We start from the raw sequence: 17,227 nt of genomic DNA, 5'->3' as shown, positions 1-17,227 counted from the left end.
GCTTAGGACTCCAGAACCCTGCCTTGTTGAACCAGACACGCTAGCCTGCTGCAACACAGACTCAGGTCTGGTCCACACCCCCAAAGCTGCAGACTTTAACCAAAAACTGCTTAGCAGGTCACCTATCTCCAACACCCAGACACCCAGCTCCCAATGGGGTCCAAACCCCAAATAAATCAGTTTTACTCTGTATAAAGCTTATACAGGGTAAACTCATAAATTGTCCACCCTCTATAACACTGATAGAGAGATATGCACAGCTGTTTGCTCCATAAGGTATTAATCACTTACTCTGGGTTCATTAATAAATAAAAGTGATTTTATTAAGTATAAAAAGTAGGATTTAAGTAATAACAGACAGAACAAAGTAAGTCACCAAGCAAAATAAAGCAAAAACACGCAAGTCTAAGCCTAATACATAAAAAAAACTGATTACAGGTAATATCTCACCCTCAGAGATGTTCCAATAAGCTTTTTTCACAGACTAGACTTCTTCCTAGTCTGGGATCAATCCTTTCCCCGGTACAGTTCTTGTTAGTTCCAGCAGACATCGTAGGTGGAAACTAAAGGTCTTCTCATGACTGGCAGCCTCCTCTGTCATGCTCCACCCCTTTTTATAGCTTTGGCCCAAGGCGGGAATCTTGTGTGTCTCTGGGTCTCCACCCCTCCTTCTAAATGGAAAAGTACTAGGTTTAAGATGGATTCCAGTATCAGGTGACCTGTTCACATGTCCTGTGAGACCCCAGCCACCATTCTTTTAGGGCTGGCCCTCACGTACCCAAGAAGGTTTGCAGGTAAATAAACCATCTACAATCAATTGTCCTAGTCCAGGGGTGGGCAAACTTTTTGGCCCAAGGGCCACATCTGGGTGGGGAAATTGCATGCAGGGCCATGAATGTAGGGCTGGGGCAGGGGTTGGGGTGCAGGAAGGAGTGGAGTGTGCAGGAAGGGGCTCAGGGCAGGGGGTTGGGGTGCAGGAGAGGTGCAGGAAGGGGGTTGGGGTGCAGGAATGGTGTGGGAGGGGGCTCGGGCAGGGGATTGGGGCACAGAAGTGTGCTCGGTGCTTCAGGGGACTCAGGGGTTTGGGGTGCAGGGTGTAGGAGGGGTTCACAGTGCGGGCTCTGGCCTGGCACCACTTACCTGGAGCTGCTCCAGGGTGGCAGCAGCACGCAGCAGGGCTAAGGGGGGCTCCCTGCCTGGCCTGGCCCCATACCACTCCCAGAAGCGGCCGGCACCACATCCCTGCGGCCCCTGGGGTGGGGTTGCGGGTGCAGAGGGTTCCACACGCTGCCCTGGGCTGCAGGTACTGCCGCCCCTCCCCCACAGCTCCCATTGGCTGCAGTTCCTGGCCAGTGGGAGCTGTGGGGTGGGGGCAGGGGCAGTGCCTGCAGGCGAGGGCATCGCATGGAGCCCTCTCCCCCCTCCCCCCCCTTCAGGGGCCGCAGGGACGTGGTGCCAGCTGCTTCCTGGAGCGCTGCAGGGCCCGCAACGCCACGGGGGTGGCAGTCCCACGGACTGAATCCAAAGCCCTGATGGGCCTAGTTTGCCCACCCCTGTCCTAGTCAATGGGAGCCATCATGATTCTAAACCACCATTAATGGCCCACACTTGCATAATTACAATAGGATCTCAAAGTTATACTTTATATTTCTAGCTTCAGATACAAGAATGTTACATGCATACAAATAGGAGGAATATATTCAGTAGGTATAACCCTTGTAATGATACCTTACAAGAGACTTTTTGCATAAAGCATGTTCCAGTTACATCATATTTATACTCATAAGCATATTTCCCTAAAATATATAGAGTACAACGTCATAGATACCTTCTCAGGGAGAAAATACGAGGTACTAAAGGGCTCTTTAATCTCGTAGAGAAAGACAGAACAAGAACCAATGGCTGGAAGCTGAAGCTTGACAAATTCAAACTGGAAATAAGGCACCCTTTTTTAATAGTGAGGATGATTAACCACTGGAACAAACTACCCCAGGAAGTGGTGGATTCTCCACCTCTTGATATCTTCAAATCAAGACTGGTTGTCTTTGGGGAAGATATGCATGAGCAAAGCACAAGTCATTGGGCTTGGTTGGATACCAGCATGAAATGTGATATACAGGAGCTAAGCTAGATTATTCTTATTTGTATTACCATAGTGCATAGGAGCTTATGTCATCTAATAGTCCTTTGTGGTCTTAAGTTATGCATCTGTGAATCCACCAGTGCACCTCCTTAGATACACAGTCGTGCAAGATATGCAGCAAAGTTGTTGCACATCTTAGTAGATTCACTGGAGGACAGCTAAACTTTTGCACACCTTCCATTCTTCCCTTTCTGTGTATGTTAAGTAGTTTGCAGAAGGGAAACCCTTCTTCTATGAACCTCCTAAAGTCTGAGCAGAGGAGTGCCTATCTTGTGAATGCTAAGTGTTTGACAGCGGAGCCGGCTCTAGGTTTTTTGCCGCCTCAAGCAAAAAATTTGCTGCCCCAAGCTCCGAGAGTGCAACTGCCCAAGCAAAAAAAAAAAAAGGGTGCCCGGAACGCCGTCCCTGGCATTGTGCCTCCCCAAGCACGTGCTTGCTTTGCTGTTGCCTAGAGCCGGTCCTGTTTGACAGAGAAAAATTTTGTTCTTGGCACTTTTTTTGTTTGTTTTTTTAAGAGGAAGCCTAGTTAACTTTCAGGGCTTCTTATGTTCTTTTTTAAAAAAAGCTTAACTAACTTAGTTGAAATTGCTACTCGAAATAATATAAAATATAGGACAAGATCATTACAATTAAGAAAACCCTATGTATAAAAGGAGTAGGAATCGCATGTTAAGGTCATCTTCATAAGTATTTTCTTACCTTACAGGGCATACATTTAGTTAACAGTAGTGAAGTGAAAATTCACCATATACGTTCCAATATGTCTACAGTAAGTCAACCGCATGCACTCTTATGAACTCTCTGAATGTCTTTCTCATTATATAAACTTTGCACAAATACATGCATATCTTAGCTAGGCATATCTTGAAAGGGTTAAAGTTGTAGGAATGTGTACAGTGAATTTTCACACCATTGTTAACTGAATGGATATACTGTCATGGTAATGAAATACATGTGTAAATATAACTGGCCACTTCTATTCCTTTTATGCTCATTTTTCAACTCTGATATTTTTCAACTCTTGTGTATTATTATAATTACTTCTTATAGGAATCTTCATGGTAAGTTATGTTTTTTGGAAGCACATTCTAATAAGGATGCATGTTACTAACTTTGTATACATTGGGCCTGCAGCATCTGTCATGGGAGCAAGTGTATTGTCTGGACCTGACAAGAGTGAGAGGCTAGTGCAGTTAGGTGCTCCTCTTGGCCTTTGTCCTGCTTTCAGTAAAAATTGTTTTTCTTGCTAGAATTCTTAAAAAACAAAAAAACATGATCCCATTTATGAAAGCTACAAGCTGAGTGAGGGGAAAGGAAATTTTATGTACTAGCAGAGTGTCAGTTATTCCCTGGGAAAAATCAGTTCTGTGTTAGGCTGTGATAGGAAAGACAGGGAATGGAGGGTAGAATTGCCCCTTGGTATCAGCCTCAAGTGACTGATTTCCTTAGGCTTGACAGAAGGAGTAACCTGTGACACACACTTTTTTCCATAAAACCCCACAAATCTCTCCCCAGTGCAAATTAACTCCTGGTTTACCACACTTCTGAGCACACTCAGCATGTTATAACTGCTGATCATATCCAAAAAACTTTTTAATGTGTATTCATCCCATAGAAGATGAAATGGCTGAATTAGAAAGGTTTGATATCCAGATACGTATAATTATATGCTTTGAAAAGAACCTTTAGTGAGTCATCTAGTCTGTTTCCCTGCATCATGGCAAAATTGGTTTTATCATCTTATCTGATTTCAGCATTCAGAGCCATTAGCAATGTAGTCCTTTGTTAATTACTGATGGTCATACATATAGTACTGTAGTGATGTCAAGACTCACTGGTGCAGCACCTCCTGCTGGTCGTCTTGGGAATTAGCTTTTTCTAGCCTTTGGCACGCCCTCTGCAGGCCTGTGTCTTGCCTGCCATTGGCCCCGTGTTCCTCCCAAACCCCAGTGCCCCTTATCCTGGGGTTCTGCCCTCTGCAGTACCCCTACTCTGGGTCTCGCCTCCTAGGGGAACCCCCAAACCTCTAAACCCACCTTGCTTCAGTGACTACTGCCAGTCATCATCTAGCCTCTGCTCACTGGGGCAGACTGCAGTGTAATGGCCACTCATCATTGACAAGGGGTTAGGACCTGCTGCCCTTGCCTGTCTCTGGGCTGCCCCTCTGCAGCCCCAGTACCTTTTGGCCTTAAACAAGGCCTGCAGCCTGGGGTTTTACAAGGCTGGAGCTCCCCAGCTCCCTCTGCCCTTCCCCAGCACTGCTCCACCTCAGGTACCTTGCTCCCAGGCAGCTAGCTCTTCCCACTCCAGGACTAGAGTGAGATTCCTACAGCTCCTGGCCCTCAGCCCTCTTATAGGGCCAGCTGTGGCTGCTTCCCCCAGTCAGCCTAGCTTTTCCCAGCCACAGCCCTCTCCAGGGCTGCTTTTACTATTGGCTCTCCAGGGAAGCCCTCTCCCAGGGCTGTTTTAACCCCTTCAGTGCAGGAGCGGGGTGACCACCCTGCTACAAGTATGGTATCATAGATGGTGTGATGGATGCTTGGAGGGCCAGGTGGTGGAGAACACCTGACTTCCAGCCCCTTGTTCTCTGTCAGGGTAGTAGAGGTGGCTGTTCCTGACACTAAGCCAGGAATTTTTAGTTCTCCACCTCAACTTGGGCCTTGTCCCTTAAGGGGATATGATAGGAGGACCCAGGCCCTCCCACTCCATGTCCCTGTGGGAAGCAATACCAACATCAGTTATTGGGGGTGGACCACATCCACCGTGACTGAATTGGCCTTGTCAGCACTGGTTCTCCAAGGTAACTCCCTTCTCTTCATGTGCCAGTATATTTATGCCTGTATCTGTAATTTTCACTCCATGCACCTGAAGAAGTGGAGTTTTTTACCCACGAAAGCTTATGACCAAATAAATCTGTTAGTCTTTAAGGTGCCACCAGACTCCTTGTTGTTTTTGTGGATACAGACTAATACGGCTACCCTTCTAATACTTAACACCAGCAGGTTTTTCCCAGCAGCAAGTCTAAATCCGCTGCCCTGGGCTACTTCCCATTTATATGTCCCTTCAGTTCGGAGCCTGGCTACATGGGCGAGAAACGGGGTGGAGTTGAGATTATTATTAATCTTGTTTATCACAGTATTGCATAGGGACACACTGAGAACAGGGCCCACTTATGCTAGGCACTGTACAGATAGTAGCAGACACTTCCTGCCCCAGAGCACTAACACCCCAAAGAGACACTCAAGGCAGAATGTACAATGTGATAGCTACAGGTGTCATGATAGTTACACAATTTTTTTATTTTTTGGGAGTGGGGTTTTGATGGGAAGAGATTGTCTAAATGGAAAGACCAAGGAAGGGGAGGAGACATTGAAGGTCAGGGGGCATATGTGCAGTGGGGTTGAGATGAGGAGACTGTGAAGGAGGGTTTGCCGCAAACAGCCAAGCAGGACAGAGAGAAAGCCCCATCAAAACTGTCCAAAATATTGATGTCATTACCAGCATCCACAGGCCCCTGCTTAAGCTGGTCTTGCTGGCTTCAGTCTCTGGCTGTCTTCTCCCTTCACAGTAGCAGGCGCATTAGTCTGTATTCGCAAAAAGAAAAGGAGTACTTGTGGCACCTTAGAGACTAACCAATTTATTTGAGCATAAGCTTTCGTGAGCTACAATGAAGTGATGCTACGATGAAGTGAGCTGTAGCTCACGAAAGCTTATGCTCAAATAAATTGGTTAGTCTCTAAGGTGCCACTAGTACTCCTTTTCTTTTTTCTCCCTTCGGTTTCTTTACCCAAGGCCAGGTGGTTGCAGGGTTAGATATCGCATGTGCCTCCAGAGGGCCCCCAGGTTGCAGTCCTGATTGACAGGCTCAATGGCAGCATTGTTGTTGATTTATTTTAGCTCTGCAGTTGTTCAGGCTTTAGAGCAAGGAGTGAAGAAAGCAGATGCAGATCCTGCTGTGAAAGCTGTTGTGATTTGTGGGACAAATGGGACATTCAGTGCAGGTAAGATTCTCTCTTTATTTAGTATACACACACCTATTGAGTCAATAATTATTCCAACCTCCTATGAGAATTTTTCCACAGTAATTACAAGGATCATGGTGCACAATTCTGTGGTCTTTCAGAGTAGCAGCATGATCTGTAGTCTCACTATGCTTGTGTTATTCTAGCACAGGGGTTCTCAAACTGAGGGTCGGGATCCCTCAGGGGGTCGCGAGGTTATTACATGGGGGGGTTGCGAGCTGTCAGCCTCCACCCTAAATCCCGCTTTGCATCCAGCATTTATAATGGTTTTAATTTATAAGGGGGGTCGCACTCAGAGGCTTGCTATGTGAAAGGGGTCACCAGTACAAAAGTTTGAGAACTACTGTTCTAGCAGTAACAGTCAACAATGACCAGATGTGTCTTTAATATAGTGTTTTTCATAGATAGACCAAATTAGGCAGACAGTGGCCTGTGATTGCAGGGGTAACTCTCACCATGATTTGAGATCAACTCAGGGAAGCACTCCCTGCAGAGGGCTAATTAGGTGTAGCCCCATCAAGATGACCTGCAAAGAGAAACTATTAACTCATCATATCGTAGCGTTGCCACCTGCCCTGAAATGGAAAGGGCTGTTTTACAGAGCTGCAAATCGAGACTGTTCAAGTTCTGACATTGATTGGCATTGAGAGCCCCTGATGGTTCCAGGAGTTGGGCTGAGGACAGATCCAGGGCCAGAACTGAGAGCTGCTGTATGCTGAAGGTGGGGTGTGGCAGGACAGCCCCACCTTCTCCCTGATGCACAGCTGCCATGTTATTTTATGCCATGTGGCTTTATGTCTGTGTACAGACCTGAAGCTATCCCCGAAACTCTCAGGCTGTGGTAGAAGTGTCTAGTGGTGGCAGCTGCTGCAGTAGGGGTCTCTCCCCAGATGAGCCACCACTGAGTCTCCCCAAGAGGTGGGGAAGGAGCAGACCCCACACACTGGGGGCCTGTGGGGAGCGAGAACCCAGTGGGGAACTAGGTGGCTGGCTCCCTTACATGTTCACTTCCAGAGGGTGTAACCTGTGGGATGTTCGTAGAGAGGGTAATATTGCTCTTTAGCTGTGAGCTGGACTGCATACTGTCAGCCTGACCTCCTCTTTAACTAAACATTTTTGGGAATTTCAGTGCTAACTCCACAATGATGGTGGAGGTAGTTGTGCCTTATCTATCCCTAAGGTTTTATGACTAGGCCCAGAGAGAGGATTGAGATCAGGGTTCTCCCCAAGGTGTCCTCTGTGCTAATGAGTGGGTTTTATTATCTTTACTGCTTTCTTCATCACATCCAACCTATTTCACACATCTGTGCATTGTGGCTGCTTTCCTTCAAGTTCAGGATTGAATAGGAGTCCATAGTCTGTCAGCATTAATGCTTAATTGTCTGGAAGGAAGGGCATGCTAAGCAATGACAAGCACTTCCTGCCCTGCAGATGTTTCATGGTCTTGTTAAGCTTCTCTGTGTTTCCTCAGGTGCTGACATTCGAGGGTTTTCCTCCGTTCAGGCAGGAGACAGGCCCAGTCTGACATCAGTAATTGATCTAATAGAGAGAAGTGAAAAGCCTGTGGTGGCTGCCATTGAAGGCATGGCATTGGGTGGAGGACTGGAGGTGGCATTGGGCTGTCACTACAGGATTGCACATGCACAGGTAACATGCTGTTAACTATCGAGAGTCCAACAAGGGGCAACAAATGTATTAGAAGGGTATGTCCTCCTACACAAGGTCCTACACAGTGTAAAGTGCTTAGAGCTGCTCTAAATGCAAGGGGAGATGGAAGGATCTGGACAGGGAGCCCAGGGGAACCCGAGGCTGAATTAATAAGAGTGCTGTTGCATGGCTTTCCTGGGAGCAGAAGAAAGGCTAGAGGAAAGAGCTCATAACCAAATGCCTCATTTGCATGCTGAGAATCCCACTTAACAGCTTCACCCCCAGCTCCTCCCATTCTCTACACTGCCCTTGGCAATAGGGAAGCAGGTGCACAGGAAGAGTGAGACCTAGGCCTGCTCTGCACTACAAAGTTAAGTCAACTTAAGTCACCTTGTGTCAACCGATTTGTGTATCTGATTACAAGCAAATTTGTCTCCAGCCAACGTAAGCACCCTATTACGATGACATAGTAAAACCACCTCCCTGAATGGCATAGAGCCACAGTCAACCTACTGAGGTGGATGCACTGCATGACATGGGTCCATCCTAACAATTCTCCAGCAGCTGTCCCATTATGCCCCATTCCTTGCAACAGTGTCTGCTCTGGTCACAGTTGCAAACTCCACTGCCCAGGGGTCACAGGGACCAGAAGCCACCCCAGCCCTTATAAAGCTACTCACATATATCTGAAATGCCTTTTCCTGATTGCCCACCTCATGAGCACACCTAATAACTCTCTCGTTGCGTGCAACTGCCCAACCAACCATGCTGGCTGCACACGCTAGACCTGCTCCTGTCTGGAGCAGACAGGAGATATTGGATCTCCTGGGACTGTGGGGAGAAGAGACTGTGCAAGCACAGCTATGGAGCAGCTGTAGAAATGTGAACATCTGCAAAAATATTTGCACTGGGGAATCAGGCAAAGGGGTACAACAGGGATCAGCAGCAGTGCCAAAGCGAAGGAATTGCACCAGACGTACCTCAGAGCCAAGGAGACCAACTATCGATCTCGTGCTGTGCTGCAAACCTGCCACTCTGACAACTGGCTGCATGCCATACTTCATAGAGATCCCATCAGCACTCCGCAGACCGCCATGGATACCTTGGAGGAGCCCGAACAATGAGGAGCTGGTGGAGGAAGAGCAGTTGAGGTGGGGCGGGTGGAGATACAGTGGAAGGATCCAACCATGCCATGAGCCAGGACCTGTTCATGACTCCACCACAGTCTAGCCAGTCCCACTAGCTGAGCATGGACAAGCCCAATGAAGGGGAAGGAACCTCTGGTAAGTTTGTGCATGCATTATTTCTTACGGTGTTTAAATCTAAAGATGGCACCCAACCCATACCCAAGTTCACAAGACACAAGTATCAACTTTTCAATTTTACGTGTACAAGAAGAGGTAGAGGTACAACAAACAGAGGTTGAGTTGGTATTTGCTTTCATTCCCCTGTTGGATTAGGCAGGAGGCATCATGCGAAGCAGTTTGTTTATGTACGCTGCATCCTCCTAGGAAATCTTGATGAAACTTTCATGGAGATACTCTGTGATCCTCTCCCGAAGGTTTCTAGGGATGGCTGCCCTATTTCTTCCTCAATGGTGGGACACTTTCCCATGCCACTCTGTGATGAGTTTGGCTGGCACCACTGCAGTAAACAGGCTAGTGGCATACAGACCTGGGCAGCTGTGAGACACAAGTAGCAGCTGTGCTCTCTGTGCCTTTGTGACCCTCAGGAGAGAGATATCAGCTAAAACCATCACGACCGGTAAAAAAAATTCTCCTAATACTCAGTATCATTGTCCTGTGCTTGTACCCACTGAAATAGGCACCGACATTTTATTGTTTCATGAAACCAAAATTCCTTCCACCCCTCTCCCCTCACCACTGGTGGGCCATACCCACTATGGCTGGGGCTGGAGAGCGGTACTGTGCACAGGTGTCCCAAAGCTGACATGTCAATAAGCATGTCTTTTTAAAAGTTTTTATGGGAATTAGTTTCAACCCCCCCACGCCACCCCCCATCCTTATCTTCCACTTTTTGTTGTGACCATAAATCCAATGACACATCTGTCTTGTTTTTATCAGCAGCTTCTGCCTTTGCAACCTTTGCCCCCTCCACACCCTGAGAACGCCTGACTTTGATGAGGGGGAGAAGGAAGAGGACTAGGCAGGACATGTTACCGGTCCCAAATGCTGCAGACCCTAGTTGACCTACAGATCCAAAAGTCACGGACTCCCCACCCTTTGCAGTCCTTAGAGAACTCGATGCTAGCAGCTCCCTACACCCCCCAACATACCATGTGGCATCACAGACTGCATCCCTGCCCCTACCATTTCTTGTCTAGGGACAGCAAGGAAAACCACAGCTTTACATCCACTGGCCTGTGAGAACCACAGTTGGTATATGTGTAGCCACAAGGGAGTACATTTGTGCACTGAAATGGACAGGTATGTTTGCTGCTTTTCCAATTTTAAAGTTCCATGCTGTTAGTCTGTGTTAAAAGTTTGTATTGCATTGCCTGTTGTGTTTTGCTCATTGTCTTTCTGCACTGTTTTTTCTACTCAATAAATATCTATATTTTTTTAAACAAAACTATCTTTATCTGTTCACAACACATATTGCAGAATGTGAAATGGTACTCAAAGCATACAGTACTTGTAAATGTACAGCACCACAGAACTCCTGATTTCAGTAAAACACACAGTAATAGTTATAAATGTACAGCAAGCACTAGACATTTCTTAGTAGCATCCAAAGCTGCAGGCCCAGAGATCACTCCAGCACAGAACACTACTGTGAGTGACCATTAAAGTGCTCTTTCAAAGCCTTCCTCAACCATATAGCTCCACACTGAACTCTTGTAATGGCCATTGTGTCTGACTGTTCAAAGTCTGCTCACAGCTGCTCCACCTCCACCCTGGCAGCAGCTTTTCCCCTTTTGGCTTACAGATATTATGCAGGACACCAGAGGCCACTGTGTGAATAAACACTGTCAGCATCCCTTCAGTCTACCAAAAGCACATGCAACTGTTGTTCTGCACCTGCTGAGCTGGTAGTTGAATCTTTCCTTGGTGCTGTCAAGGTAGCAGGTGTCTGGGTTCAAGAGCTAGAGAAGCAAGGAGTAGGCTGGGTCTCCAAGAATCACTATTGGTATTTCAACATCACTAATAGTAATTCGCTGGTCAGGAAAGAATGTCCCTGCTTGCAGCTTTCCGAACCATCCTGTGTGCTTAACGATGCGAGTATCATGCATCTTCTCTGACCAGCCCACATTGATATCAGTGAAGCATCCCCAATGATCCATAAATGCTTACATAACTATAGAAAAGTAGCCCTTTCTGTTGATATATTCTGTATTAAGGAGGGCTGGTGCCAAAATAGCGATGTGTGTTCAATCTATCATACCATTTCAGTTTAGGAATCCCAAACCTGCAAATCCATCCATGATGTCCTGCGCACGTTGCCCAGAATCACAGTTCTGCATATCAGGAGATGGTTAATGACCCTACACACTTGCATGACAATGGCCCCCGCTATGAATTTTCCAACTCTAAAATGATTTCCCACTGTCCAGTAGTAATCCAGCATTGTAAGCTTCCATAGTGTGATAGCCACTTGTTTCTCAACTGTCAATGCAGCTCACATTGTGGTGTCCATACAGTGGAGGGCTGCGGTGAGCTCAGCACACGAATCCAGAAACTTGGCCTTTCACAATCAAAAGTTCTGCAGCCACTGCTTATCATCCCAAACCTGCATTATGATGCAATCTCACCAGCCAGTGCTTGTTTCTCAGGCCGAGAAGCAGCACTCCACCACCTGCAGCTGCTCTGTGAATGCCACCAAAAGCCTTGAATTGTTTTTCACTATGTCCCTCAGCAAACTATCCTCCAAGAAATTGTCATGTCCCCCATTGTTGCAGTACTTCCTATGGATTTGCAAATACACGAGAATCATGTGTCCTGTATTTCCAGCGTTCGTGAGAATAGCACAGAGGTCTGCAAGCTGCAGGCTTCTGTCAGAGATGATGGACAGCAAAAAGAGCCACGTGGGTTTATGGAAATAAAAAAAACCACAATCATTTTAGCATATGGATGGCATTATGGGATGGAGAAAGGTGCATGCTGGGAACTTGACTCCTAGTTCCCAGAGATCCCTAGGTGAGTCATTTCTATCCCACAACACATTGCAAAAAGTTCCCAGAAGGCGCTGCACTGGAGGATGGCATGTGGCACACTGGGATACCTACCTATGATGGAGCCATGCTTCATCCCATACACAATCTCACAGATCATATTCTGCATGTACCTACACATTGAAAACAAAAGGCCACTCAGATTTTTCATGCACACATGTAGAAAACTAATGGAATATTGAAAGCCTGAATTTCCATTCAGGTGATGAATGTATGAGTGCCAATAGTGCCCAGCAAAAAACAGCACTTTTAAACCTGCATAAGTCATCAAACCATCACAGGTGTTCACCAAGTTACTGAAGGCAGATTTGTGACCTAAGTTTATATCCTGACCAAATTTCAAGTTTCTACCACTCTGTTGTGGCATTAGAGTTGTTTTGAAAGTTTACAAATATAGGCAGAGTAGGTGGCCACATCTCTAGTTAATATTGCCAAATACTGTCCATTATAATCACCTACTTTCAGTTGCTTATAATTTGCTAAACTTTAACCGTGTGAACAGTGGTTTGATTTCTTTTAAGTTTCAACAAACTGTTCTCAAGAATTAGGTTGGGGGGATATAGGCAGTTTTGCCAATGTTGAACTTTTCTTCAATGATTTCTTTGAAAGAGCTCTAGTGTATCCCTACTTTTGAAGTAGAAACCTGAAACTTAGCAGGTGATGTTTGTGGTGTCAGGGGGGTATCTTTTGCTTTTCCCATTAAAATGTATCCAGATCTAGCACAGTTATAAATTGCTGAAAAACACAATTTGCACCTTTCTGGAACTCCGCAGAGCAGTTTGTTAGAAGGAATGGGGTGTGACTGTGATTCTGCTGTACTTGCATCTTCTGTATGTAGTATATAATTATTGCTTTCTTTAATTAGACCTTCTGTTTACCTTCATTCGGCTCTAGGCCTGGGTAGGTCTTCCAGAGGTCACCCTTGGGATACTTCCAGGTGCTGGAGGAACCTGGAGACTCCCCAGACTGATTGGGGTCCTAGCTGCACTTGACCTAATCACCACAGGTAAATTTTTGTGGCTTTGTTTAGAATAGGATGGAAAGATGTGACACGGGATCATTTTAGCTAGCTCAATCTACTGAACATCTTCAAAAACTCTAGTCAGACAATGCAAATTGTATTTTAACACATGATAATCTGGTTGAGTCAAAACAACTTGCCTTGTCTTAACTTAAGTTTTTGAAGATGTTAGACTGAGCTAGCTAACACAGATTAACCTTTAAATCCTGGTTTAGACAAAGCCAGAATGTTAGAATAAACTCTGTATATATGTGTGAATGCACAGACACGACGTGTGCAAACACTCCCAAGGCATATTTATGTGTGACACTAGACCCTGGTCTACACTATGAGTTTAGGTTGAATTTAGTGACATTAGATCGATTTAACCCTGCACCCGTCCACACGATGAAGCCATTTTTATCGACTTAAAGGGCTCTTAAAATCGATTTCTGTACTTCTCCCTGACGAGATTAGAGCTGAAATTGACATCGCCGGCTCAAATTTGGGGTAGTGTGGACGCAATTCGACAGTATTGGCCTCCAGGAGCTATCCCAGAGTACTTCATTGTGACCACTCTAGACAGCACTTTCAACTCAGATGCACTAGCCAGGTACACAGGAAAAGCACCGGGAACTTTTGAATTTCATTTCCTGTTTGGCCAGCATGGCAAGCTCATCAGCAGAGGTGACCATGCAGAGCTCATCAGCACAGGTGACCATGCAGTCCCAGAATCGCAAAAGAGCTCCAGCATGGACCGAACGGGAGGTACTGGATCTGATCGCTGTATGGGGAGACGAATCCATGCTATCAGAACTCCGTTCCAAAAGACGAAATGCCAAAATATTTGAAAAAATTTCCAAGGGCATGATGGACAGAGGCTATAACAGGGACACGCAGCAGTGCCGTGTGAAAATTAAGGAGCTCAGGCAAACCTACCAAAAAACCAAAGAGGCAAACTGCCGTTCTGGGTCACAGCCCCAGACATGCCATTTCTATGATGAGCTGCATGCAATTCTAAGGGGTGCCGCTACCATTACCCCACACCTGTCCGTGGACACCTGCAAGGGGGGAGTCTCACGCAACAGTCATGAGGATTTTGGGGACGAGGAGGAGGAGGATAGTGCACAACAGGCAAGCGGAGAAACCGTTCTCCCTGACAGCCAGGAACTGTTTATCACCCTGGAGCCAATACCCTCCCAACCCTCCCAAGGTGGGCTCCCGGACCATGAAGCCGGAGAAGGCACCTCTGGTGAGTGTACCTTTGTAAATATAATACATGGTTTAAAAGCAAGTGTGTTTAATGATTAATTTGCCCTGAAGACTTGGGATGCATTCGCGGCCAGTACAGCTACTGGAAAAGTCTGTTAACCTCTCTGGGGATGGAGCGGAAATCCTCCAAGGACATTATTAAGAGGACATTCAGAGGTGGCTGTTCTTGCTGGGCTGTTTGCCTGTGGCTGAAAAGAAATCATCCCCGCGGATGGCACGGGGGGCCCGTTCATGCTGAGCTGTTCGCGTTTGGCTGGCAGGGACCTTCCCTGCTACTAGTCATATGGTGGGAGGAGGGATGAAGCGATCATCCCAGAGAAATGGGTAGTGGGAGGAGCGGGGGGGGATTTGGGTTTGTGCTGCATGTTAACCCAAAAACTGCAGCCCCTCCTTTTAAACTGCCAACCCAACGAGTGCTTGGTACAGGAAAGGAGGGCGCTGCTGTTTGAAACCATTCCTATATGTTATGAAGGTTGAAGAAGCTGAAAGACTGTGGCTTACCATGGCTGCCTGCAAGCCGAATTCTGTTGCCCGGCCCCGCGTGTGTGATCTCTCACACCAAACCGGCAGGCCCCCAATATAAGAGGTAAAATGCGACCTTGTACCGAAAGCACCTGTAGTATGTAATGTTAACAGCTTGGTTCACCGTGAAAGAGTCTACGCATTGTTCTCTAAAACGTGTCTCTTTAAATACTACTCTCCCTTTTTTTCCTCCCGCAGCTGCAAATGTTTCAAGGCTCCACTTATCATCTTCGTCTCAGAAGCTAGTGCAAATAAGGCGGCGAAAAAAATGCACTCGCGATGAAATGTTCTCTGAGCTCATGCAGTCCTCCTGCACTGAAAAAGCTCAGCAGAATGCATGGAGGCAAACAATGGCAGAGTCCAGGAAAGCAGAAAATGAACGTGAGGACAGGAGGGATGAGCAGGATGAGAGGTTGCGTGAGCAAGAGAAGAGGTGGTGGCAGCATGATGAGAGGAGGCAGGATGCAATGCTGAGGCTACTGGGGGATCAAACTGATATGCTCCGGCATCTGATGGAACAGCAGGAAAGGCAGCAGGAGCACAGACTGCCACTGCAGCCCCTGTGTAACCGCCCGCCCTCCACCCCAAGTTTCATAGCCTCCTCACCCAGATGCCCAAGAACGCGGGGGGGAGGAGCTCCGGGCACCCAACCACTCCACCCCAGAGGACTGCCCAAGCAACAGAAGGCTGGCATTCAATAAGTTTTGAAGTGCAGTGTGGCCTTGTCCTTCCCTCCTCCCCTCATCCACCACCTCACCCGGTGCTTCCCTCCTCCCGCACCCATCCCAGGCTGCCTTGGCAGTTATCCTCCTATTTGTGTGATGAATTAATAAAGAATGCATGATTTTGAAACAACAATGATTTTCTTGCCTCTGCAAGCGGTGATCGAGGGGGGAGGGCGGTTGGCTTACAGGGAAGTAGAGTGAACCAAGGGGGCGGATTTTCATCAAGAAGAAACAAACAGAACTGTCACATCATAGCCTGGCCAGTCATGAAACTGGTTTTCAAAGCTTCTCTGATGTGCAGCGCGCCCTGCTGTGCTAATCGCCCTGGTGTCTGGCTGCGCGTAATCAGCGGCCAGGCGACTTGTCTCAACCTCCCACCCTACCATAAACGTCTCCCCCTTACTCTCACAGAGATCATGGAGCACACAGCAAGCAGCAATAACAATGGGAATATTGGTTTCGCTGAGGTCTAACCGAGTCAGTAAACTGCACCAGCGTGCTTTTAAACGTCAAAATGCACGTTTTACCACCATTCTGCATTTGCTCAGCCTATAGTTGAACAGCTCCTGACTACTGTCCAGGGTGCCTGTGTATGGCTTCATGAGCCATGGCATTAAGGGGTAGGCTGGGTCCCCAAGGATAACTATAGGCATTTCAACATCCTCAACAGTTATTTTCTGGTCTGGAAAGTAAGTCTTTTGCTGCAGCTGTTCAGATAGACCAGAGTTCCTGAAGATGCAAGCATCATATACCTTTCCCAGCCGTCCCACATTGATGTCGGTGAAACGTCCCTTGTGATCCACCAGTACTTGCAGCACCATTGAAAAGTACCCCTTGCGGTTTACGTACTGGCTGCCAATGTGGTCCGGTCCCAAGATAGGGATATGCGTTCCGTCTATCGCCCCACCACAGTTAGGGAATCCTATTGCAGCAAAGCCATCCACTATGACCTGCACATTTCCCAGAGTCACTACCCTTGATAGCAGCAGCTCAGTGATTCCGTTGGCTACTTGGATTTCAGCAGCCCCCACAGTAGATTTGCCCACTCCAAATTGATTCCCAACTGACCAGTAGCTGTCTGGCATTGCAAACTTCCAGAGGGTTATCGCCACTCGCTTGTGAACTGTGAGGGCTGCTCTTATCTTGGTATTCTTGCACTTCAGGGCAGGGGAAAGCAAGTCACAAAGTTCCATGAAAGTGCCCTTACGCATGCGAGAGTTTTGCAGCCACTGGGAATCATCCCAGACCTGCAACACTCTGCAGTCCCATCAGTCTGTGCTTGTTTCCCAGACCCAGAATCGGCATTCCATGGCATGAGGCTGCCCCATTGCCACCAGGATGTCCAAATTGCCGGGGCCTGTACTTTTGAGAGAAATCTGTGTCCATGTCCCCATCACTCTCGTCACCGCACTTCCGTCGCCTGCCTTTGCAGGTTCTGGTTCTGAACATACTGCAGGATAATGCACGAGGTGTTTACAATGCCCATAACTGCTGCGGTGATCTGAGCGGGCTCCAGGCTTGCTGTGATATGGTGTCTTCAAGAGAGCAGAGTTGCAGCGGAAGCGGTGGCTGACGATGGATGCCATGAGAATAGATATTTATAGAGAGCGACGAGAGGACCTGCGAGGTGGATTCATGAGAGCAGGAGAGCAGAGTTGCAGCGGAAGCGGTGGATAACGACTGTTAGCACCGCGCACATTTCCC

At 47.3% G+C, this 17,227-nt stretch overlaps 1 protein-coding gene across 1 annotated transcript in view; it reads left to right on the top strand.

Moving 5' to 3' along the window:
- The window catches only part of EHHADH (enoyl-CoA hydratase and 3-hydroxyacyl CoA dehydrogenase), a 48,799-nt gene that overhangs the window by 4,248 nt on the left and 27,324 nt on the right, over positions 1 to 17,227 (top strand). The window contains exons 2-4 of the mRNA XM_077826043.1: positions 6,041 to 6,144; positions 7,637 to 7,812; positions 12,899 to 13,010. Coding sequence (XP_077682169.1) covers positions 6,041 to 6,144; positions 7,637 to 7,812; positions 12,899 to 13,010 — 392 coding nt within the window. The remainder of the gene's footprint in view (positions 1 to 6,040; positions 6,145 to 7,636; positions 7,813 to 12,898; positions 13,011 to 17,227) is intronic.

The sequence above is a fragment of the Eretmochelys imbricata genome, chromosome 9, assembly GCF_965152235.1.
Source record: "Eretmochelys imbricata isolate rEreImb1 chromosome 9, rEreImb1.hap1, whole genome shotgun sequence".
Taxonomy (NCBI): domain Eukaryota; kingdom Metazoa; phylum Chordata; order Testudines; family Cheloniidae; genus Eretmochelys; species Eretmochelys imbricata.
The sequence above is the reverse complement of the archived record's forward strand: the minus strand, read 5'-3'. Positions and strand labels throughout refer to the sequence as shown.